The sequence below is a fragment of the Podarcis tiliguerta genome, assembly GCF_965153285.1.
Source record: "Podarcis tiliguerta genome assembly, chromosome: 13".
NCBI classification, from domain to species: Eukaryota; Metazoa; Chordata; class Lepidosauria; order Squamata; family Lacertidae; genus Podarcis; species Podarcis tiliguerta.
In genome coordinates, this window is record NC_139546.1 from 19,781,223 (window position 1) to 19,806,554 (window position 25,332).

The 25,332-nt window shown below is 48.5% G+C and overlaps 1 protein-coding gene across 1 annotated transcript; it reads left to right on the top strand.

The window, feature by feature from the left end:
- Nucleotides 1-376: 376 nt before the first annotated feature.
- On the top strand, nt 377-20,530 carry SLC35B1 (solute carrier family 35 member B1). Its single transcript, XM_083408432.1, has 9 exons — nt 377-839; nt 2,428-2,531; nt 3,820-3,950; nt 5,265-5,295; nt 7,170-7,330; nt 10,737-10,863; nt 15,414-15,520; nt 17,028-17,181; nt 20,125-20,530. The coding sequence occupies exons 1-9, from the start codon at nt 610-612 to the stop codon at nt 20,175-20,177; spliced, it is 1,098 nt and encodes a 365-aa protein (XP_083264558.1). The 5' UTR covers nt 377-609; the 3' UTR covers nt 20,178-20,530.
- The last annotated feature ends 4,802 nt before the right edge of the window (nt 20,531-25,332 follow it).

Below are 25,332 nucleotides of genomic sequence, written 5' to 3' on the forward strand. Positions count from 1 at the left end.
TAAAATTGAAGGCACGTTCATACCAGAGGGGACTGGAAGTGGCATCCCGCCAGGACTCTGCACTTGATACCTGTGGAGGCGCTGCTTCGTTTATTCCTCCTTAATTATAATTATTTTGGGTGGGTGGGAGAAGGAAGGCGGTAAATAAGCGCAGTAAGTAATTTACTGCAGCAGCAAACGCGTGTCCTTTAGGAAGCCCTGACACGTGTATCCCAAATCCTCACGTTACCGAACCGCTGCCCCCCGCGGCTCCGCCTCTCCCGGAACCAGCAATGAGGCTCCGACACGAGGCAAAAGCCCTTCCCTGCGGGCCCCGCCTCCCGACGAGCCACATTTTCCGACGTCTAAACCTGCCGCCCGCTTCCTTCTAGGCCCCGCCGAGGTGCTGCCTTCCGCGGAGCCTGAAGAGGCGCGAAAGAAGCGCGAACAAAACAACGCGGGGGCTCCGGAGAAGCGAGAGAGAAGACCCCCTCAAGCGGACCCGCGCGCGGCTCGGCCGACCACCGTTCAAACGGCGTCGTCCTCCTCCTCCTCGTCAGGCGCCGCGGTGGGCAGCCCCCGGCCGGGAGTCGGCGGGGGTCCTTCCGGGCCGCCGTCGCAGCCGCCTCTATGAGGCCCTCTTTCCCCCCGCCGGCGGCACCGCTGAGGGATGTTTGCGTGGAGCTGCCGGCGCTGAGGCTGCCAGCGCCGGGAACGGTTCCAGGGCCTGTCATGGGGGTGAGCGGCGGGCCCGGAGGCGGCGGCGGCGGCGCCCTGTTCCCTGAGCGGTTTCGTCTGCCGGTCTGCTGCCTGGGCGTCTTCGTCTGCTACTTCTGGTACGGCGTCCTGCAGGAGACAATGTAAGTTGCCCCGAAGCCGCGCACGACACGCGCCTCTGGCTTTGAGGGGTTGCTTGGTGGCGACCTCAAAGCCGCCGCCTCCTCCTCCCATATGCACACGTCTTCTTCCTACCTTCGCAACGTACCCCCAGTCTCTCTCCACTGACTTGGGGGGCGGGGAGCAGTGCCGGATTTACGTATAAGCTAAACAAGCTATGGGACGTGGGTGCCGCTGTGGTCTAAACCACAGAGCCTAGGACTTGCCGATCAGAAGGTCGGCGGTTCGAATCCCCGCGACGGGGTGAGCTCCCCTTGCCCGGTCCCAGCTCCTGCCAACCTAGCAGTTCGAAAGCACGTCAAAGTGCAAGTAGATAAATAGGTACCGCTCCGGCGGGAAGGTAAACAGCGTTTCCGTGCGCCGCTCTGGTTTGCCAGAAGCGACATAGTCATGCTGGCCACATGACCTGGAAGTTATACGCCGGCTCCCTTGGACAATAAAGTGAGATGAGCGCTGCAACCCCAGAGTCAGCCACGACTGGACCTAATGGTCAGGGGTCCTTTACCTATCTTCAGGTAGGGCTGGGAACATTCCCTGTCTGAAACCCTGGAGAGCCACTGTCACTCTATGCAGATGGTACTGAGCAAGATTAAGCCAATGGTCTGACTTGGTATAAGGCAACTTTCCCTTCTGTTTGGTGGATTTACTTCTTACGTCTCTTCCATTTCTTACACTCGCTGTTTGAGGAGGAGGTTTTGCATGGGTTGGATTTTTATACAGGCACCTCCCCACTTGTGCACGATCAGCACAAGCGTTCCTGCAGGCACACGTGTCATTTTCAGTGCTGCAAGGGGGCAGAACAGGGGAATCCCCACTTAGAACAGATTCCCCTGTAGAGTGGTACCTCGGGTTACAGATGCTTCAGGTTACAAACGCCGCTAACCCAGAAATAGTACCTTCGGGTTAAGAACTTTGCTTCAGGATGAGAACAGAAATCACGCGACGGCGGTAGTGGGAGGCCCCATTAGCTAAAGTGGTACCTCAGGTTAAGAACAGTTTCAGGTTAAGAATGGACCTCCAGAACGAATTTAAGTTCTTAACCCGAGGTACCACTGAATTTTACTTGTTATGAGCTGTTTGAGAGTATGTGTTTCCTCTCCCTATGCCTCCCTGCCTCATTATCTGGCTTCGATCTTGTGTCTCCCCTGCCTCCTCCACAGTTAAAGCACTTTCAAGAGTCGGGCTGCCCTCCCTATTCCTTGTAGTCTGTTTCCAAAGCAGCCGTTGTCTCGTGGCCCTGCAAGAAACCACACAAATCTGAAAAGAGCTACAGTTTGTGTGTTCTCTTGACGGGGACACAAGTGCAATCCAGCAGTTGCATTCCTGTGCTTTGTTCCCCTCAGTTACCCATGACTGCACGGGGGGAAAGATCCTGATGCCGTTAGGCCAAGGTACATTTACTTCTTTTCAGTGAGCCAATCTCAGATGTTCAATCCACCGTAAAACTAGCGCATGCCTGCCCTTTGCTACTGACACATGCAAATCAGTTGAGTCGTTTGATATCTTTTCCTTTGCAACTGACACTACCCTCTCAATTTGGTTTTCCTGCAGTACAAGAGGCAAATATGGGGAAGGAGCAAAGCAGGAAAAGTTCAGATATGCTCTGTCTTTGGTCTTCATCCAATGTGTGATCAATGCTATTTTCGCCAAACTGTGTAAGTACTTTTTTATTTATTGCAACCTTTTTATTCCACCTTTCCTCCAAGAAGCTCAAGATTGTATGTGTGGTTCTCCCCCTATCCATTTTATCTTCACAAGAACTCTGAGGTATGCTAGGTTCAAAGACTGTGTCTGGACTGATTTCTCCCATTGTGGTTCTATGACTGAGTGGGGATTTGAACCCTAGCTTCTTGGGTCCTAACCCAATATGCTAACCACCACTGTATTTCCAAAGAAATTAGTGATGTGGCTGCTCTGAGCCCTTTGCCTATCCCTTACTTGTGAAAGTTTTTTGTAAAACCCACCAGGTTTGAAGCACACCCTTTGCAGGAAGGAGTTGCTTTGGCCTGATCTGATTAACACCTGCAGCCAGAGATTTGGCTGGCTGTTTTCAATCCAGATAGGAAATTCGGTTCCCTTTTGATACCTCTGCATCACCCTCATCAGCTTTCTCTGAGGAAGGGAGGAGCGGGTGAATGAGAATTCCTGTTGCTTGTGTGCTTTCCTTTCTCTCCCGCCACATGCCTTTTGGTTTTGAAAACTCAAAATAGGGTAGGGGCAAAAAGTCATGCAGAAGACACCTCTGTTCCTTTATTCCCTTTTTTTTCCCATTCAAAAATGGCTTCAGAAAGGTAGCAGAAGGTTGTGCACTCTTTCAAGTGCATCCATTTCCTCAGCACCACTACCATTGCAGGTGGAAGGGAGAGTTAGTCTTACCATCAAGCAACTTAACTTAGCCCCCTTTATCTTCCTCCCTCCCCTCCTTTAAAAATATTGGCCTGCTGGATACTCCACAGAGATTTCCTGGATTGGGGGGGGGGGGACAGCTTAGGGGAGGGTGATTTGGTCAGGGGGAAAATGGCTGAGGGGGAAAGGATTATGTGCCCTCTATTGCCTACCATCCCAGCTGCTGGTGTAGTCAGTTATACAGGGTTCTGATGCTGCTGTCTCTTTTTTAAGAGTATTGTGAGAAAATTGCATGTGTAATGTCTTGTTTGGCTGTAAGAAACAATACGAAAGACTTTTAGGGTTCTGGTTCCCTCCCCCCCTTGAAACAAGTGTTAGAATGCTGCTGATTTGCACCAGTGTATACCTGTGTGGTCCTCCTAGACATGGCTTTGCCTCTATTCCATGTTCAGGTTTTAGAGTTAAGAGGCCTGAGCATCTTAACCATTTCACCTTCTGCATATGAAAGCCAGGGCCATGCAGCTCTGCCGTTGGTTGGTCTGCTGTTGCTTTGTTGCCAACATGCCTGTTTCTTTCACCTTTTTCTCCCCCAATCAGTGATCCAGTTTTTTGACAGCGTCAAGGTGGATCGGACACAGAACTGGCTATACGCAGCTTGCTCTCTCTCCTACCTGGGTGCCATGGTCTCCAGCAACTCTGCCCTGCAGTTTGTCAACTACCCAACTCAGGTGAGGAAGGGGAGGTTGCTAGTGGGAGCAAGGGGGTTAGCAGGAGATGAAGAGGGTCTGGGAAATGGCATGTCTCCTGCTTTCTGGTGCACAGCTTGGCAACCTTTTCACTGCTGCATGCATGATACCTTAAGCCCAGGGAATAACAAAGAGAATATATTGAAAGCAGGATACTAGCTGCATAAATGTGGCAGACGTGATGTTCTTCCATGATGGTTCTGAAATAATGGTCCTTAAATGAGACAGGAGTGATAAGAGGCTCTCAACAGTGTGTGACCCTCCAAGGGGGGATATCAACAGTAGAACAAACCGTTTTGCCTGCCTTTTTGGTAACTACCTTAGAAGAGTTTGGTGCTTAGAATCTGCCAAACAAGGCTTGCTCCAGGATTTGGGGACAAACGTATTAAAAAGAAAGCAGCCAGACCAGCATACACCCCACTTCAACATTCACCCAGATTCCCCTCGTCTCTCTGCTACATACACAGGCCCCTGCGCACTTTTTCTTGCAGAGGTTTCTGGGGTCTTTCATTGTCTGCTCCTCTTCCAGTAAAGTTGGAAGTAGCATAAGCTGCTTATGCTGCTTAAAGCTTTTCTGCAACCCAGAGCAAAGTGACAGTATCCTCTGTTCCCTGAGTCTCCTGCAATGTGCTGACAGAGACAGAAGCCTGTGAGAGAGGTGCCTGGACACATGGCACAAAGGCGAGAGTGATGGCCCAGTTGTTTCAGCAAGCCCTCCCTGGGCTTGCGAATCTAGGCATTTTGCTTAACCCAGACAGCCTTTTGCACCGGCCATGGTTCCAAAGCAAGGGCCATGGCCTTTCTGGGATTGCTGAAAGGGATGAGCAAGATTGAAGATGTGTGCAGGAGACAAAACACTGCAGGTGGGGGAGGAGCAGGGATTCCGAGAAAGCCGTGGCTTCAGGAATGTAGAAGCCAAGCAGGAATGGCCAGTAACACCACCAGGAAGATTTCGCAGGCAATGTAAAAAAGGGAGGGGTGTGATTTTGTAATAGTGGAGAGGGAAGAATGAGTTAGCAAAGAAGGAAAGGAGGGAGAGAATATAGAGTAGAGATAGAGCACAGAATGTAAGAGCTTTTAAAATTAAGGAATAGAAGCTTAAAGAGGGTGCCGGATGTGATGAGTTTGCAAAAGGAAAGAACAGAGATTCTTCGTGTCTGTTCAATAAGTATCTTCTGCACCTCAAGCATCAGTTTTTCTCCGGGGCGGAGTTGACTCAGGCACTGACTGATGCTGCTAAAGGTGAGGCTATGGAATGTTAGGTCTAAATAAATCTCTCCCTTTTCTCCCATGTAGGTGCTGGGGAAGTCCTGTAAACCTATTCCAGGTACGTAGCCCCTGTGCTGGTAACCAGAACCATGTTTTGTGCTTTGCAAAGTAACTACACAGATGAGTTGAGCATATTGACAAAATCTGCATGCCTGCTGCTTGGTTTTGCTACGTTTGCTTCCCAGATTCAGACTTCACCCCAAAAAAGTCAGGGTTAAGGACTGGAATGGCAAGGAGGGGAGGGAAGGCTCTTGAGACTTTGCTGCCTGCCGTCTCTTTAATGAGCCCAGAATGGCATGTTTATACTCAAACAGTCCTGAGTGGTAGGCTAGGCAGAGAGGTAATAATGGCTTGCCCAAGCACAGCCAGTGACTATCCGACCTGAGTGGAAATCTGAACCTAGATTTCTCCCATGTCGAAAGCAACCCCTCCAGTGCTTCACTTTCAGGTATTGATGCATTCTGTCCCATCCATCAGAAGGAATGGGTAGGTAGCAACACTTTTCAAACGATGCAGCTGAATGAAAATGGAAAGTGTGCACAAGTCAAATTAAAAGTGACCCTTAATGCCACTCGCCAAAAGCTCAAACCTGAGCAGCAAAGGGGGTTAGAGTGTGGTTTAAAGGCTCCAGATACACCTCTGAAAGTAAAGAGTGGGCTGGAAGCCTCCTATAACACAGACTGTTCTAAGCTGCTTGGAGGGAAAGGTGGCTCAAGATGATAACTAATGAAACGCAGCACCTAATACAGTGCAGGTTCTTTTCTTTTTTAAAAAATATTTTTTATTAAAGATTTTCATGAACTACAAAGAACATGCAACATCTCTCACTTTTTTTTCTTTACAAAAACATTGCATACAGTCAAACCTCAGTTGTCGAACGTAATCCGTTCCAGAAGCCCGTTCGGCTTCTGAAACGTTCGACAAATGAATCGCAGCTTCTGACTGGTTGCAGGAGCTTCCTGCACTCAAGCGGAAACCGCGTCGGACGTTTGGCTTCCGGAAAACATTTGAAAACTGGAGCATTTACATCCGGGTTTTCGGGAGTCGAGGTTTGACTGTACTAATAGAGGTTCTGCTACTACAGACACCCATGGAGCCCTTAAGTAGGAACTGGCTTATCTGCATATCTTTTAGAAATGCTGTGATTCTCACATGGAATGGTGCACCGCAATGGTGCAGCAGGAGAGGATGGCAAGTATTGTTGGAAAATTCAAGGACAATCAAAGAAACGTTTAATGAGACCGAATATAAATGAGATTACCAGGCATAGGCAGGCTCACGCCAGAGGGTCATTTATAATTATATTTTGGGGGTGATTCATGTTCTTATGCAGCTGCATTGTTTTATCCTTTCTGGATGCTCCAGGATCATATTATAAACTAGTTGTGTTCTATGTTATGAATCAGGCACTGCTAGGAGTTCCTTTTTGTTTTCCAACGTATTTCTTACCAATAAATAGCTTGGTGTTGCGTGAGCAAAATTTATTCTGGAAGTGTGGCCCGGGGGGAAAGTGTGAGAACCATTGTGCTAACAGGGTTGGAGAATTCATTTTGGGTCCTCCCCACAGATTGATTCCTGGGAGGGAATGGAGCCTGTAAAAGCCAAGCTGGGCAATGCTAACCCACATTTTGTAGCCCCGTGGGATCCCTCCTGATGCAGATCTGCAAGCATCTTTTGTTCATTTGACTGGGGCCGTTTCCAAGGCCATATTCTCGCAGGACCAGGCAGAGACTCAGCAGGTTTGGAGCGTCACTTGGACTCAGTGTGACAGTTCCTGTTCTTGAGACTGGCCTGTGTCTCCTGCTCTTTGGGAAGCAATATTGCCACAGCACGGAAGCTGATGTCGCAGAGTCTGCAAAGGTCAACAGTTGGTTATATTTCCTAACAGAGCGACCCAGGGATTCACCTTGCCCATGGTTCCTTTCTTTCTAGTCATGCTCCTGGGGGTGACGGTGCTAAGGAAGAAGTACCCCTTGTCCAAATACCTGTGTGTCTTGCTGATCGTCACAGGCGTGGCCCTGTTCATGTACAAACCAAAAAAGGGAGGAGACATCGGGGACGACCACCTCTTTGGGTATGGAGAACTCCTGCTGGTAAGCCCCTGAGCATTAATAAGTCTGTGGCAGCAGTGGCAGGGTGCTGAATTGGTGCTGGACGCAGCAGGAGGGGTACCCATGCCTGGAGCATTAAGCCACCCTTGAAGAATAAGTCCACACAAGTTACCAGCCTGCCACTTCCTTCCTTTATTAGCCTACTGGGGGCTAGCAAAGGAGAGATAGTGAACTCCATACGTTTTGCAGCAGCCTGCTGTGTTTCTGTGCTGGATGCCCAAGAAGGGGGGCTTCTGTCCTCTGGCGACCCCCTCAGTTTCTCTGCTGGGCACAGAGGAGGTAAGGAGTTCTCAGTCCCTCTGTGGCCAGTCCACTCACTCACTTGCATGCAGTGCCTTGCTCCCTGGAGCTCCCAGCACATAAGCGGCACACAAAACACTAACAAACCATTCTACATTCTAAATCTTATATTAATAATCCAAAAATTGAGAGAGCTATGTACAAGATCTACTACAGAAGCCACAAACAGAAAACTCATTCAAATTGTGTCCAAAAAGAAGATTCAGTCTTTAAAGGTTCCTTTAGCCAGGCTCCTGTAGATGTCAACAAAGGTAAGTTGGATCGAACGGAGTGTCGGCTTAGTAAATGAATAAATGCTTAAGTCAAGAGAGAACTTAGCATATGAAGTTGAATGTATGTAAATACACCAAAATCTTGAGGGAGAATTTCCTGAAGAAAGAAATTAAATATTATAGTTTAATCTAAGAAGAAATGTAACATGTGGACTCAAATGTTTATAAATATTTCAAAACCGTGAGAGAGAATTTACTGAAGAAGCTTGAGACTTCATGGGCAAAACAGGTGACAGATGCCAGCACCCTGTCTAACTCTTGTGCGTAACATCACCGACACTTCGTTTGATCAAACTTATCCTCGCTGATATCTAACCCTTGAGCGTAACATCACCAACACTCAGTTTGATCCAACTTACCTTTGTTGATAAGGGACGCAGGTGGCGCTGTGGGTTAAACCACAGAGCCTAGGACTTGCTGATCAGAAGGTTGGTGGTTCGAATCCCCCCGACGGGATAAGCTCCTGTTGCTCAGTCCCTGCTCAGTCCCTGCAGTTCAAAAGCACGTTAAAGTGCAAGTAGATAAATATGTACCGCTCTGGGGGGAAGGTAAACGGCGTTTCCGTGTGCTGCTCTGGTTCGCCAGAAGCAGCTTAGTCATGCTGGCCACATGACCCAGAAGCTGTACACCGGCTCCCTTGGCCAATAAAGCGAGATGAGCACCGCTACCCCAGAGTCGGTCACGACTGGACCTAATGGTCAGGGGTTCCCTTTACCTTTACCTACCTTTGTTGATATCTACAGGAGCTGGTCTTCTATGAGAATTGGCAACATAGGTTCATTTCTTCAGCCCTGGAGCTCTCAGGCACGTGCTTAAATACAAGGCTGGCGTAGTCAGCCATGCTGAACTGGGTGATGGTTAATTTATTAGCACACTTCGGGGGCTGACTGCAACAGGGAGTTTTCTCTGCCACGGGGCAGGGAACCTGTGGCCCTCCAGCTGTTGGACTGAAGCTTTTGGTTCTGCTCCTCCTCGCTGTCCAGGAGCCTGGATAGCTCCGCTGGTTAGTGTGGTGCTGATAAACCCAAGGTTGCGGGTTCGATCCCTGCATTAGACAGCTGCATATCCTGCATTGCAGGGGGTTGGACTAGATGATCCTTCCATCTAGACAATTCTATGACTCTTGAGAGGCTTCTTCGTGTTAAGGCCTTCGATACCTCAACGCTGAATGGGACGCTCTAGTCGATCACTTCTTGTGTGAGTCATTTTCTGTGGGTTCTAATCGTGCTCAAATTTCACCTATAAAACAGCCCTTTCTCCTCTATTGGAGGAAGGGGGAAATCCTGTTTGGGTTGGCTTCACCTACCTCTCCACTGGCAGGAAGTAAAAAACTTTGAGAGCCTACAACTGGGGCTGGGACAACCCCTCTCACCGGTTCAGCTTCCTGCCAGCTCATCTGCAGGTTGTTCTAGCCAGCTGCTCTAGGCTTGGCAAAATAGAAAAGGTGGGAACACCATCTTGGAAGGGATTTTTCCTTTGTTCTTCCTTTGTCTGTTCTTGGTTCCTTTTTCTGCTCCCTTCTGCTGCTACTCCTGGATGGAGTGGCCAGTGCCCTTTGGGGCCTCCTCTTCTGTCCCAGCCTTTCCAGTCTGCGCCTGTCACCATCTACAATCATTGGGAAATTGCATGGGGAGCATGCCTAGGCGGTGGTGCAGAAGAGCCCCCCCCCCCTTTGGGCCTACAGCAACGTGGGTGGTGGCAGGGGCTGGGGTTGGCAGGGGGCAAGGCAAACAAGGCACATTCCCACTATCCCGGTGCATAGCATCGTGATGAAGCTGCAACAACCGAAGGAAGCTGCTGTGGTGCAAGGGGTTTGCCTTGGAGAAGGGGCGCATTCTTAAAGTGCGTTCAGATTTTAAAGCAGGGTGGCTAACCTTTCTCAGCTGGAGGACCAGGCTGCTCTTTGCCACCCCTCCAGGAGCTGCATGGCACAGGGTGGGTGTGGCCAACCATATAGGCCACACTCATGCGCACATGTGTATACTCAATAAATCATGGGTGCAAAAAGATGACTCCTCCATCTTTTGTTCATTGACTTTGGCAGCTGGTAGCTCCATAGTGTGAAAATTGGGATGGGGGGAGATTTAAATTAATAACCTGACTTGGTGGTGGGCTTCCGTACTTGTACCTTAAATTAATCCATACACTTACAGTGGTACCTCGGGTTACATACGCTTCAGGTTACATACACTTCAGGTTACAGACTCTGCTAACCCAGAAATAATACCTTAAGAACTTTGCTTCAGGATGAAAACAAACATAATGCGGCAGCAGTGGGAGGCCCCATTAGCTAAAGTGGTGCTTCAGGTTAAGAACTGACCTCTGGAACAAATTAAGTACATAACCAGAGGTACCACTGTATGTGGAAATGGAGACCACCTTACCACTTTGTAGAGTAGCTGTTGTCATCATTGAACACAAGCGTACTTTTTGTTTGAGGCTTTTAGGGAGGTCAGAGGGAGATGCGGATAAGGCAGGTATGGAAAACAAGGAGGCAGGAATAAGTGTCTGGGAAGCTGTGCGTGTGACTTGGAGATTCTTAAATCTTCATTAGTAACTGCCTAGATGTGTTAGCTTTCCCACTCTAAAGGCTGGATATCGGCCTCTCCTTAAAGCTGCAGTTCACTTTTTTTGGAAAACACCACCCATTTCTGCGCTGCAGAACCAGATTTGGCACATCCTTGTTTGAGTGTTGTGTTTGTGGGGGAATGTGTGCGTTGCTAATCCCCTTGCTAAGCAGGTTTTGTTCAGCCCAGCGTGCCGAAATCAGCAGGCGTACATGTGTGTGTGATTTCTCCTTCTCTCACCCACCCTAGTTGCTATCCTTGACCTTGGATGGACTGACCGGAGTGTCTCAGGACCACATGAGAGCTCATTACCAGACTGGTTCCAATCACATGATGCTGAATGTCAATCTGTGGTCAACTTTGTTCCTCGGAGCCGGTAAGCACTTTCTTGTGGCACAGGGAGCGGGGGGAGAAGCAGGACGGCCTAGTTTGACCTCAGTAGCCCTGATCTGCACCGTCATGGAAGCAGCCGAAGGCTAAGTGCATGTGGCTGTACCTGCAAAAGGGGGTGAAGGTCCAAGCCTGGTTAGTACACGAGCCTTGGATACGGCAGAATCCTTGTGGCATGTAAGGCATGGGGGTGTGCATTTTCTTATCCCATTGATGGATATAGTCTGTCCTGCTTCCTGCTCATACACAATATGCCTGGGTCCAGTAAATTCACCTGCAGGAACCTGTTTCCACGCCTAAATTGCTGTTTGCTGAATTAGGGCGAACCTTTCCTTGGTTGGCAGCTAGACTGCCCAGCAAGCCAGTTTAAATAAACTGGATAGCTTAGTCGGTAGAGCATGAGGCTGTTCATCTCAGGGTTGTGGGTTCGAGCCCTGCGTTGAGTGAAATATTCCTGCATTGCAGGGGGTTGGACAAGATGACCATCGTGGTCCCTTCCAATTCTGAAAATGTTGACGGCTGCCTCCCTTGGGTTGCGACTGCTGTGCATTTCTCCACATGGCCATGGAGTGGTGCTAATGTCACCTGTAGGACTCCCCTTCCCAAAAAAACATTCCTGTGCGCAACTCACTTTTGCCTGGGGTCCCACTGCAGCTTGGCAGCAACAGCCTGTTTCCGCCGTTTGGCGTCTCCCTCGTTCCAGCAACCTGGGTGGTTTCCACATTCTGCTAGGCTTCCAAGAGTTAAACCTTTGCAGTTTGGCTCCCCCCCCCCCTGCAATTGTTAGACCTCTCCGCTGAGGCTGCCTTAGGAGAAACAGCTGATAATTAATGAAAAGGAGCAGTCCCTTGCAGCCAAAGTAATTTGGAGAATGATTGTTCCCCTGTATATTATTTTAAAACGAGGCAGTGTGTTAAAATGAATTCTGTAGAAGCTGCAAAGGAAGCCGGTTGGCCTGTCGTCTTCAAACGAATTATTAAGTATTAAACTGCAGTTTCCTTCTCCAGGTGAGTCAAGCCGTGGTCCACAGTGACAGGCAAAAAACCCCAAAATACAGAAAACACCAGCCTTGCAGGGTTTGTTAGCCAGTCTAACCTGTGAGGAAGGGTCTTCCTGACTGGAAGAGGAAGGGTGATCAGCCTGAATGTGAGGTTCAGCCAGCAATTTATTTTTGCTTTATTTCTTTTTTCTCAAATGCCAATCTTTGACAGCACACCAGACCATTCCTCCTGGCGGCACATCCTTAACTGTGTCATCTCTTGGTGGCCTTGGGGAAGCTTTCACCCTCATGGTGCTCCTGGACTACAGCCCCCATCATCCCTGACCATTGGCCATGCTGGCTAAGGCTGATGGGAGTTGTAGTTCAATATAATAGTTGTTGTTTAGTTATTTAGTTGTGTCCGACTCTTTGTGACCCCATGGACCAGAGCACGCCAGGCACTTCTGTCTTCCACTGCCTCCCGCAGTTTGGCCAAACTCATGCTGGTAGCATCGAGAACACTATTCCAACCATCTTGTCCTCTGTCGTCCCCTTCTCCTTGTGCCCTCCATCTTTCCCAACATCAGGGTCTTTTCCAGGGAGTCTTCTCTCCTCATGAGGTGGACAAAGTACTGGAGCCTCAGCTTCAGGATCTGTCCTTCCAGTGAGCACTCAGGGCTGATTTCCTTCAGAATGGATACGTTTGATCTTCTTGCAGTCCATGGGACTCTCAAGAGTCTCCTCCAGCACCATAATTCAAAAGCATCAATTCTTCAGCAATCAGCCTTCTTTATGGTCCAGCTTTCACTTCTTTCCAAAATAATAGGGAGGGCCACAAAGTTTCCCACTCCTGGCCTAGAAGCTGGTCCCGGGAGGATGGTGACGCTACCCTGTGATTGGGACGTTTCCTGTCCCTTGACTCTGAGATTTTAGGAGGGGGAGTCTCCAGCTGATGGGCAGTGTTTGCAAAAACTGCCTTTTGACTCTGCTTTACCTGCCCCACGCTTGATGTCATGCATCTGACTACCGGTGTAGGTGTGCTTGGCTGTCAGGGACTGGCAGGATGCTGGTGAATGTGCCACGGGGGAAGCGGGGCCACAGTCTGACTTGGGAGAGGGGACAGTGGCTTGTAGGAATCTGTACCAGCCAGGAGGCAAGAAGCAGGGAAAGCTTCAGAGCTGGAGGGTGAAGCCACAGGATGAGTCAGAAGAGGAGGCAGGTTGGGAAAGTGAAGGGGCAAGGGCTTCCCTACCCTCTTCAACACTGTCTCCCAGAACCAAGAGGGGGTTGAAAAGGGAGGAGCAGAGGAAGTTTTCACGCAGGCATGGTCTCTGGCTGTGTGCACACAGTCCACTGGGAGAAGGTACATAAACCGGCGGAGGGGAATTGGTCCCGTGTTGCTGCAACTGCTCCATAGAGCGTGGACCTGGGAATAGCTGCCTAGACGCTAGATTGGTGTTCGTGGGTACCCAGAGTGACGGTGTTATCTTTGACAATAATGACTTAACTATCTGCTATGTAGAACCATTGAATTGTAGAGTTGGAAGGGACCCCACGGATCATCTAGTCCAACCCCCTGCAATGCAGCTGTCCCTTATGAGGATTGAACCAGCAACCTTGGCATTATTGGCATCATGCCCTAACCAACTGTGCTGTCCAGCTTTCCTTTGGCTGGGAAGCGCCTGTGACATTGGCCAAGACAGCCTTGCGAACCAAGTGGGGAGGCCCGGTGGGCCTAATTTGAATGCTTTACATGCTGCCTTTGGCCTCCCTAGAAAAATGAAGGCTTCTGCTCCATTCATTTTCTCTCTGCTGAAGGTGGCTGGAGGCTTTTGCATCTGATGGCCGATGAGAAAACGTGGAGCAGCTAGGCAGGCACGTCAAATTCAAACATAGCTCATTGAGCAAGGAGCAGGAGGGACTGGCTTTTTCCTCTTCCAGACGCTGCTTGCAGCGTTGCAGACTTACCTGTGGGCTAGGCAGGACCTGTTTCCTTGTGGAACAGGAGAAGGTCAAGGATGCAGAATGCTGGTCGAAAGTGGATGGAAATACTTGGAGCCTGAATTGCCTGCAGACAAGGCTGCCATAGTTAAAAGTAGTTGTGAGGGAGTCTCCAGCCATTTGGGCACAGGAAGAAGGACCGGGTGGGACTGAAGTGGAAAGGAATCACTTTGCAGTGTGTCTTTCAGGGGATGGGAGAGAATTCAGTGCTTTGATTTCATCCCAATCCTTGCAGCTTATTTATATATTTAACATAGCTTACATGCTGTTTACGTGTATGCGTAATCTCTTAAGCAGTGCACACACAGACACAAACCCGTGTATATTGGAGGGTGTTCCTTTTGGAAGACATGACAGCAGCCACTGGGGGGGAAATCATGGCTCCAGTTTCCATATATTCAAGGAAGCCGGCATGCTCCCCTCCTAAATGACAAAAAGCTCCTTTATTTTGTAGTTTGGTTGCCATACCAAATAAAAAAAGAGGAAAGCATTTTTTTCAGGGCGAGTTAGGAGGAGATTCCACCACAATGTGCTTCCAGGTGTTATGAACAGGAGCAGCACCTCTGCTGCACACAGGATCATTGTTAGGTAACTGGTGATACTGAGTCATCTTCCTTTGTTTTCGGAAGTGGAGAAGGGGGCTTGTCCTCTGCTAATGTCCATATCACCAAAAGCTTGGGAACAACGGGATATGTTTGTTCAAGAAGAGCCTGCTCCCCTGTTCTTCCACAGCACACTTCTCTCATTTTCATTGAGGAGCTGTAGGGTGTTAGGCTTTGTGAAGTGTAAGTAGCTGTTCTGGTTAGACGTAGCTTTATCCTGCAAGCTCTTTCAGGACCCACCTGCCTGGTTTTACCCCCTGCCTGAGTGAAGGGAAGATTGAGCTGTAAGCATAAATAAGTGTTTTGCCTCGGAAAGTTTAAATGCACTTAGTGGCTGAAGTTGGGGGAAAAAGGAGAGAGGTGAATTCTAAAGAAACATGTGAGAGAACACCCAAACCACCAGTAGAATCAGAATGCTTTTATATGGTTTCTGTTTCATCTTTTATGATCACACAAACACACACAAATTACTTTGATTCATTCTGATAAACTGCTGCTATTGGCGACTTAGATTTTTCTCTATATCGCTTGTCTGTTTCTGGTCTGTGCCAGGATGGAAGACTTATCTGCGAACCCTACATACGCTGCCTCAAGTTTAATTAGAAAGATGGGAAGAAATCTTTAGAAAAACAATACGTACAGATGCGTGTGAACACAGCTGCAGTTACCTTTCTGGCATATTCCTAATGCACACCTAAAACACACAAAGACAGCAGTTTCTTCCAGGTCCAGAGTTCTCCCCAGCCAGTATTTTATGGTTTTGAACCACCCAAATCCGATGGTTGAATATTGTCAGCTGGCCAGTCCCGGTCAAGTGAGACCGTTGAGCCCAGTAGATTGCCGGCCTGATCCATCACAGCAGTTGGAGCCAGATAACTTTGAACACCTGCTGATTAAAGCAGACAGAGGAAAGCATGTTCTATTTTTCTAAACACCCCCCTCCTCCCTTTGCAGGTATCTTGTTTACAGGAGAGCTTTGGGAATTCTTGAGTTTCACCGAGCGTTACCCCAGCATCATCTACAACATCCTCCTCTTTGGCCTGACAAGCGCCCTGGGCCAGGTGAGCGGCATGCGTTTGCTATTCTGTGCCATGCATTTCTTCATTTTAACCAGCCCAGGATGTGTGTCTTAACCCTTGCTCTGTTCTCAAGGCATTTGGCGAAAGGTAGGATAAAGTATGCTGCTTGAAGTACATGGATTTCCGGGTTGGTTGTTCATGGGATTATTTCCAGAGTGAGAGGCCCTTCCCAGGATGCGCTTCACCACCATAGAGCCAACTCTAGGTTATCCTGATAGGATTTCCCACTGCTCATGAAAAAGATCTTCCTGTACATGGGTAGGCAAGGGTCTTTGCCTTCATCGTGTGAATCAGGAGGGGACGATCTGTGTATCTTCTCCCATTGGTCCTGTGCACTACAGATGCCTTTTAACTCCTGCAGATGATTCCCAGAGACTGCAGCTCAGGCCATTTTGTGGGGTGTTCTTAAGGCTCTGCCTCTTCATCCTATCCCTGCAGTCTGGCTTTGACACTTTGCTGGCAAGGAAAAGACATTCTGTGTGTGCTCGGAGGGGCCGTTCTCTTGCATGTTCTGCAGCTGGGCTTTCTGTCATCTTCGCCCCTTTCACCTAGATCCCTTTTGCTCTGACGTGCAAATCAACAAGAGAGTGCCTTTTGCCTTTCTGCTCCCATGCCGGGCTCAGAAGCCACCCATCTGGCTCCTTGCAACGTGTGGGAATCGCGGCCCTGCTTTTCCTCTTTGCTTGGACCTCTGTGCTTCAGCAGCAAGGCTGCTGCCACGTTCCCTAAGAGGGAGCGGAGGGCACGGCCTCTGAAAAAGGAAACTGCCCAAATCTTTTTTGGCCCAGGTGGGTGAAAAGCAGCACTACCTCTTCCCAGTACTCCAAGGTGAAAGGGCCACTGTTGTGTTTGGTCACGTGCAAACTCGAGAACTCAGGGGTACGTCCCGCAGCAAAACCGCCTGGGAGGATGCAAAATCTGTGTTGCTGTTGTTTGTTCCCTCGTTGATGGCATTTTACCATAGTACTGTGGAGAGTGTATTAACTTATGGTCTGGGAGCTGCACGGCCAGGGAAAAAACAATTCTGTCCAGGGTTGTAAAGACTGCAGAGAGAACAATTGGGTGCACTCTTCCCACCTTAGATCAAATCTATTCTGTCAGGTGCCATAAGAAAGATAAGAGATAGCGCAGGATAGTGCTCACCCCGGAAATGATCTCTTTCAGCTTCTGCCTTCTGAAAGAAGGTACAGGGTTATAAAGACTAGGACTAGCTGCCTGAGAAACAGTTTGTACCCAAATGCAATTCTGGTTTTAAATGCAGTATAAGGAGTCTCTATAGGAGTATATTGTATTTTAAAATGGGGTTTCAGAGTTTTTAGGGGTTTTTGAATGTCTTATGTAGATTTTTCAGTTTCATTGTTTTGTATGGGACAATGACAATAAAGATATCGTATCGTCCGGGAAAGGTGCAGCAAAGGGCAATGACAATAAAGATATCATATCGTATCGTATCCAGCCTGACTGCACATCTGCCCCTGTCTCATTGCAGAGTTTCATCTTCATGACTGTGGTATACTTTGGGCCCCTGACCTGCTCCATTGTCACCACCACCCGCAAATTCTTCACCATCTTGGCATCAGTCATCCTGTTTGCCAATCCAATCACCGGCCTGCAGTGGGTGGGCACCATCCTAGTATTCCTTGGTAAGTTTCGGCTCCGTTTGTTTCTGGGCGAGTTTTGACTCCGTTTCCAGTGGCTCAGTCGGGAGAGCACAGGACTCTTAATCTCAGGGTTGTGGGTTCGAGACCCACCTTGGAGAAGCGATTCCTTGCAGGGGGTTGGAACAGATGACCCTTGCGGTCCCTTCCAACTCTACAATTCCTAGCAAAACTGCCAAAGTGGTCCTGCAAAGTCTGGTGCTTTAAGTGGCATTTCCTGTTGGGAGGGGCAGCCTGGCTAGTCCCTCCCCGTGAGGGTCTGTAGGCGGGACAGTGCTACCCTTCTCTCCTGCCCATCCATTGGGGAGGTGGGGGGGGGGGCAGGGAATGGTTTTATTATTAATTTTTTAAAAATCTATTTACAGATTCCCAGGGTGGCATCCAATTTAGAATAACAAAAGGCAATAAAAAATTTCCATATAAAGCATTAAATACACGGGAGCAGCAGCCATAAAATCAATAAAATCCATGCAGAGCTGTAAAGACAATAGTAAAACCCATTATAAAATACGCTGGAAGGCCTGGGCAAATTAAGAGGCGGGTGGGAATATTTGCCTGGCACTGTGTAATGTCAAGCTTCTCCAGGAATTGCATTCTTCTGACTACAAAGCGCCACAACCAGCACCCAACCTGCAGCTTCCGTGGGCACCAGAGATAGGGGAGGTCATCTGATGAGCAAATGATCAGGGGGGAATTTTTTTGGGTTTTAGTTTTTGGTTATGTCGCCCAGAAAGCAGAAAAGCTTTTAGGTGAGTTTTTCAGGGGGGACAGGGGATTATTTATTTACTTTGTTCAGAAAGCATTTTTAAGACAGGACCATCTAACTGGGTCTTGTCCGCAGCTGTTTTATTTAATTGCCACGAAGCTCTGTAAAATCAAGGATTGCTGGGGAGAGTCTGCTACTGGGCGGAGGAACCGCCACAATGTAAGCCCTGCTGCACTCTCACCAGCCAGGGCAAAAAGTCGGGAGGGAGCAAGTTTGTGTATTCCCCACCTCCCCTTACTAGCAATGGGAGGGAAAGTGGCCAGAGGGCGTTGGATCCAAATGCAACCATGATGCCCCCAGAGCACCCTGTTACCCTTCCTACATAGAGGACAGGTCTGCAACAGCAACAGTGATGCTTCATAGCCCCTCTGCAGAGGCTGCTTTCCACGCACGTCACACTCCAACCACAGGGAATGAGGTTTGCAGCATCCTGCAGGCCCTCGGCCGCTCCCCAAGGGAGCACTAGATTGTTCCCTTTCCCAGATTTTGGTTCCTAATAACAAGCCACGTGAATACATATTGGTATAGAAAAGGAGGCTATCATAGAATGAATAATGAAAATACAGTGGTACCTCGGGTTAAGTGCTTAATTCATTCCGGAGGTCCGTTCTTAACCTGAAACTGTTCTTAACCTGAAGAACCACTTTAGCTAATGGGGCCTCCCACTGCTGCCGTGCCGCCGGAGCATGATTTCTGTTCTCATGCTGAAGCAAAGTTCTTAACCCGAGGTACTATTTCTGGGTTAACGGAGTCTGGAACCTGAAGCGTCTGTAACCTGAAGCGTATGTAACTCGAGTTACCACTGTAGGACCTTCTGTCCTATAGACTACTGTGGTCAGAGAGAAGGTCTCAGCTGCTGGCTGTGCTAGTCGTGTGAACCACGTCTGTATATATTCATAATGTATAAGCATAAATGTGCATTTTTGTGCTTGGAGAAAGAGAGAGTGTGTCATTCCTTAAAATACAGTGGTGCCTCGCAAGACGAAAAGAATCCGTTCTGTGAGTCTCTTCGTCTAGCGGTTTTTTCGTCTTGCGAAGCAAGCCCATTAGCGGATTAGCGCTATTAGCGGTTTAGCGGCTATTAGCGGCTATTAAAGGCTTAAGGGATTAGCGGATTAGCTGCTAAAAGGCTATTAGCAGCTTAGTACCTTAGAAAAAGGGGGTAGGGAGCGGGGAAAAAAACCCAGGAATCGCAAGACATTTTCGTCTTGCGAAGCAAGCCCATAGCAAATTCATCCTGCGAAGCACCTCCAAAACGGAAAACCCTTTCGTCTAGCGGGTTTTCCGTCTTGCAAGGCATTCGTCTTGCGGGGCACCACTGTAGTTGGAGGCTGCATGCTATTTATTTCTTTATTTGATTAATTGATTGATATACCACCCTTCATCATAAGATCTCAGGGCAGTTCACAGAATAAAATACAGGATAAAAGCACGAAAATGAATAAAACAAAACAGCAAAACAGTACCCCCCCCACCCCTTTGCACAGACACATTCAAAAGACTGTAGAATACTAATCAGCCAAAGGCCTGGTTGAAGAGGAGCATTTTCTCCTGGTGCCATATATATATATATATATGAAAGCAAATATATATATATATATATATGCCTAATATATATATATATATATGCCTAATATATATATATAATATTTAAATTTATACTATGGATTGCAAATGGCCCCACCCACAAAGAAGGGGAAGGTGTATGCATGCTTGGACAGGGCTGGGGACCCAGAGATATACGGACTTGCATTCAATTTCTTAAAAACTGCAGAGGAGACGATAAAAAAAAACCAAATGGAAATGAAATGACTGCATGTGTGAACTTGTGCAGGGAGAAATGAGAGGAGGAAGGAGCTTAACGGTTACGGGGTTGGTCAGCTCAAGCAGCCTGCACACAACGCGAGTCACGTTTTCACCATCCCTACAAAAGCAGGGAGCTTTCCTGTTTGAGGCTGCCTCAAACAGGAAGCGTCAAAGGTGCCAGTTTTGCCTTCTGAGAGCCAGCATGGCTCTTGGGGAGTAATTGGCCGGCAGGGGCGAAGGCAGAAGCACTTCTCTCTCCCATTCATTGCAAATAAAATCTCGCACACCCACAGGAACGACCTATCTGCTGTGAGAATAGCCTCTTAAAGCCGTATTCCCCTCTTGTTTCTCTGCAGGACTTGGACTGGATGCCAGATACGGGAAAGCGTCCAAGAAAACCTCACATTAAGACAGCAGCGGGTCCTTCTCTTGGAAACCTCAACCTGAACAAACTGTTAACTTATTGTCTTACTCCCCGGCACTTATCGGATATGGACTCGTGCTTTGGGGGAGAGGGGGTTTTATGGGAGTGTGGGCAGGGCATTAGTTTGGTGCGGCTCCAAGAAACTTGGAATATTTTTTTAAAAGAGAAATCAAAGGTTTTGTTTTAATTGAAATCAACAACGTGAAGGTTTCCACGTGTGCTGCCTCCTCCCCTCTGTGCCAGGAATCGAAGCTGAGGTTGGCGGGCGGCAAAAAAGAGAAGCAATTGACGAAAGGAGAGGAGCCCTTCATAATAAATAAAAGGAGGAGAGATGGAGAGAGATTGGTGTTCTCGCTTTTTTTGTCACCTTGTGGTCCTTCACTCTTGGAGGCTTTGGGCGGGAGTCACTCCAGTTCATACGTGGGGAACCTTTGGCCCTCTAGATGTTGCTGATTGTCATGGGCTGGTTGGATACAGAGGAATGGTGGGAGGAGCTAGCTTGGGAAACCTCCAGGGGAAGAAGGCTCATAGCCTGGGGAGCGGTGGTGCAGTGGCGTAGCATGGGTTGTCAGCACCCGGGGCAAGGCAAGTAATTTGCGCCCCCTAACCCGTGGATTTGTGCCCCCTAACACGTGGATTTGCGCCCCCTAACCCTAACCCTCAGATGTTGCGCCCGGTGCGGCCGGGCCCCCCTGCACCCCCCACGCTACGCCACTGCAGTGGTGAGATGACCATGAGGGAGAAGGCAGGGGAGAGGAGCTGTCGGAAGCTTGAAGAGGTAACAGGGTTTTGTGAGCAGGGAGCATCTGTGACGGAGCGAAGTCAGGAATCAGAGCTGAAGCAGCCGAGGAGGGAAGCCAAGAGGGAGAGATGAATCAGGCCGGTGAAGAGTCACAGGTGTCTCTCTCTCCTGCTGCAACAATCTCCCCTTCCCCCCATGGTTTCCCAGAACCAGAAGAGGCATGAAAAGGGCAGAGAAGAGGTTGGCTTCATGCAGGCGCAGTCTCCAGTTGCTTGGACAAAGCCCTGGAGAAGAGGGGACTGTGGGCAGGTGGGGACTTTCTGTCTCAGCAACTGATTTCCATGGAGGAAGAGCAACAGGAATGAATTGCTCTGCTCATTCACACACAGCTGGGTCTGTAGCGATCGTGGTTTGTTTTTTTCTAATAAAGCGTTAACTCCAATTTTGAACTGTGTGATTACTGACCGGCATGCTCTGTGACACTGAACTACAACTCCCATCAGCCCCAGAAAACATGGCCAGTAGCCGGGGATGCTGGGAGTTGTAGTCTAGCAGCAGCCGGAGGGCCAAAGGTTCCTTAGAGGTTCTGTAGCAGCTAACTGAAAATACACTGTGTTCACATTGTAGCGTAGGTGTTTGTGGGTTAACATTACAGTGGTACCTCGGGTTAAGAACTTAATTCATTCTGGAATGTCCGTTCTTAACCTGAAACTGTTCTTAACCTGAAGCACCACTTTAGCTAATGGGGCGTCCTGCTGCCACCGCACCGCCGGAGCACAATTTCTGTTCTCATCCTGAAGCAAAGTTCTTAACCCAAGGTACTATTTCTGAGTTAGCGGAGTCTGTAACCTGAAGCGTCTGTAACCTGAAGCATCTGTAACCCGAGGTACCACTGTACTTCACTGAAAAGCCCTTTTCTTCAGGGAGCCAATTGACAAGAGCCATCTTATATATGTTGACTAAGAAATAAGTCCCAATGCGTTTACTGGTGCTTACTCCCTAGCTAAGCATGCGTGGGGCTGCAACCATAGCTTGAAGACTTGGATTTGAATGCTGGGGCTGGGGCTGCAAGCCACCCTTTGCTATGTGCTCACTAAACTCTGAGCAAGTTGCTGCCTTCCTAATCTCTAAAAATGGGAGTTAGCAGTCTCTGATCAAGAAATCCGAACTAGGTATTAAGGTATGCAATTAAGGCATCATTTGTTATCCTGTCTCTTCCTTCCCCTTCCCAATTTTTGTAGATATGCTGAATTTAATCTGTTTTCTCAAGCTTGTTGCTAACATCGTAAACCTGTGTTCTGGAGGTACTACTTCAGAATGCAAGTATATATGACCTGAATTTTCCTTCTATGCAAAATTATAAAATAAATCCACATAGGGGACTAGGTTAACACAGGAACCCTTCTCACTCCCATCTATGTAGATTTCTGTGTGGAGAGAACTGGTTAAATGTGTCTACACTCAGAAGCTGTAAGGCCCAAAGTCTTTCACCTCTGCGAGAAATGGTCATATTTGTGTTTTATAGAAGCTGGCATCTTGGTGCTTAGCAGAAGAAGGCTGGAGAAAGGGAAGTTGACAGAGAAGGCTGGAATGCCAGCAGAGGAGGACTTTATAGAGAACAGGAGCCAAAGAGATGTTTCATTCTGCACCTGTATGTTTTTTTCATTCATAACGACTGTCGAGCAAAATATGTGATGGGTTTTCTGAATGAAAGATGAGACCACCAAAACTGCACCATTTACTGAATTCTGGTTCTGGTCTGTCATCACACACACACACACACACACACACACACAGAGAGAGAGAGAGAGAGAGCAGCAGCTGCTTTTGGGGAAGTTGAAGTTGTACGGGGTTGTGATTTTTTTGCAGTCTAATCGCAGAATGGTCATATTTCCAGGCCTCATGAGTACAGAGGGGAAACTGGAGAGAACAGCGCCAAGATGAGTCATAGACTCTCAAATAATGAAGTAAGTCGAAAGAAGGCCTTTCACTTTGATCCTTCGTGATTATGAGCGCTTAACTCGCGCCAGTTTGGACCTTTCCGAAGCTGCAGCTTCATTTTCTTTGTGTATCTCTCCCTGGCTGCAAGATCATACAGGGACTTGGCGGCACACAGCTACAGCCTGCCAGGGCTGGCAGCCATTTCTGCCTCGCGCAATGCTCATCCAGCGCTCGAGCCTATTCTGCATGAAAATAATACAATAACTGCGTTCGTAAGAGAAAGCAATTGGGAAGGAAGGTGACTTAGGATCGACTGTTTCTGCACACAGCGTCACAACTCCCAGAAGGTTGATCTCTGCTGCTGAAGATCTCCCAAACGCCGCTGAGCCCTGGCCAATGGAGACGTGCATTGCAATGTTTTTAAAAGGGCCCCCCTGTTGTCATTAAGCACCAGCCCTGAGAGCTGCACCAGGCCAGGCCGTTTCCTGAGCGCACAGTAACAGGGAGGGACTGTTAGCAGAAGGATGCCTTCAAAACCAGAGTGCCAGAGTCTCTGTGGAGCAAACTTTACACATGAAAGCGTGTCTCCACCAGCTGTCGCCACCAGCTTCCATCTGCTCTGTGCCTTTGGCCTCTCGCCCTTCCAGATGGGACCTTGATCTCCCCTCCTCAGTGGCTGCTGCAAACTTGCTCTTCCCCCTCCGCTCGTCTTTTCTGATTTCGCGCCAGTCTTCGGCTGACTTCTATGTTAATCTCTTCTGATGTCCTCAGTCGCTGCTCCAGGAACACTTTTTGCTCCCCTTGCTCCAAAGGGTGGGAAGTTGTTTTTGTTGTTGTTGTTGTTGTGTTTTTAAGGACAAGGAAAAGGGAAAGTTAAGGAGCTGCTGTAGTCAACCTGTTCCTGTTTTCTTAAAGGTCAGCCAACTTGGGGCAAAGGGAAGATCTTTTTCACAGTCAAGGAAAGATGGTGTCTTCATCTTCCTTCCTTTAATGAGCTCTGCAAAATTTTGGAATGGTTTCCGGTTAGAGCAGGCATTGAAGCGAGGGACCCAATCTGTAGATGTGTGCTTTCAACAAGCCAGGCATGGAAGAGAGAAAGAGAAGCTATTGACGCAGGCTTTTTTAACCGGTGCCCTGTTCCCACTGGGCAATTCCAGTCGTCCTACTCCTTAATTAAGAGTGAGAGGCTTGTTTGGAAGGTGCTTGCTTTCAGCTCGAGAGCCTTTTAGTCCGCAGCCCCCGAGAGACATTGATTTGTTAAATGGGACCGCCTGCTCAGCCTTTCTGAAAGTCTGTTCCAGCCTAAGAACAACCCTGTGAAGTAGATTCAGCCGAGAAGGCCAGATCCCAGCTGATCAGAGAGCGGCTTTGGAGTTGTCTTGATGGCTAAGTCAGAGAGATGGGCGTGGAGTCTGGCTGTTCTTATCCCTGGTGAGAAGCGAGCCCTTTGTCCGTGCTGACTCCTTGTTGTTAATCCAGGGCTGAGCTGTTGCATTCGGAACAGGGGCTGGGCTTGGCTCAGGGGCTTTTTAAAATATTGTTAACAAAAGTTGGGTGCCTCCCCATCTCTCTGCCAAGCGATAGCAAGATCCCAGGGGGTTCCAGGCACTCACCTATTATCTGTGGTCCTTTGGAGAACTGAGACACAGTGGAGACTGTTGTAGCTTTAAGAAATATAGATTATTCACCTGTTTACATGTTCAGTCTGCATGGGGGGAGTCTGTATCTTAGAGCAGGATCATTTCAAGAAGAGGAGCTGTGCAGCCCCAAAGTGCAAGGCATCGCTTCCAGCCAACCTTCAGCCAGCCTGCCCAAGATGGATCCCAGTATTTCTTCTTCCTTCTTCCTCCCAGAACACCTTGCTAAAAACCTCTCTTTTCCTGTCACCTCACATCCAGTTTCTCTGGCAACCTTCCAAACCTCCAGTCTCTGTTCACACAAGGAGGAAGTACAGTTCTCTTGCATTGCCAATGCCTCTTTATTGTTTCTTAATGGTTCTAGTTTGGCCAGGTTGGTTTTTTTGCATAGGCTAGCCCAGGAATTCCTCTGCAGCTGGTATTTCTTCCTTTGTATCCCAAATAATCAAAATCCTACCATTTATTAATTTCTAGGGTTTGGGGGGGTCCCCCTCCCAAATCTATAACAATATACACATTTTCTTATTGGAAGATGAAACGGTACATCAAATTCAACACCTATGGGATTAAACAGACCCTTGCTCTCAGCAAATCAAAGGCAAAAATTACCCCCCCCACACACACACATCTTGCAGGACCACTTGTCACATCTCCCAAAAGCCCTCTTATTAGAATTTCCAGGCTCTCCCTTCCTCAAAGTGGCGATCCACAGCTCTCAAAGTTTAGGAATTTTCTATTAGCACTGACCTCAAGCTCAGCTCAGTCAAACTGCCAAGTTTCCAGCACAACTAAACTGAAATGAAACGCTGCACAAATTTGC

What these genes read in the sequence shown, in the direction of transcription:
- SLC35B1 (XM_083408432.1), top strand. Translation starts at nt 610, where the DNA reads ATGAGGCCCTCTTTCCCCCCGCCGGCGGCACCGCTGAGGGATGTTTGC. An exon ending in TGCTATTTTCGCCAAACTGT is followed by an intron (nt 2,532 to 3,819) that starts GTAAGTACTTTT and finishes TCCCCCAATCAG; the next exon opens with TGATCCAGTTTTTTGACAGC. An exon ending in GGTATGGAGAACTCCTGCTG is followed by an intron (nt 7,331 to 10,736) that starts GTAAGCCCCTGA and finishes CACCCACCCTAG; the next exon opens with TTGCTATCCTTGACCTTGGA.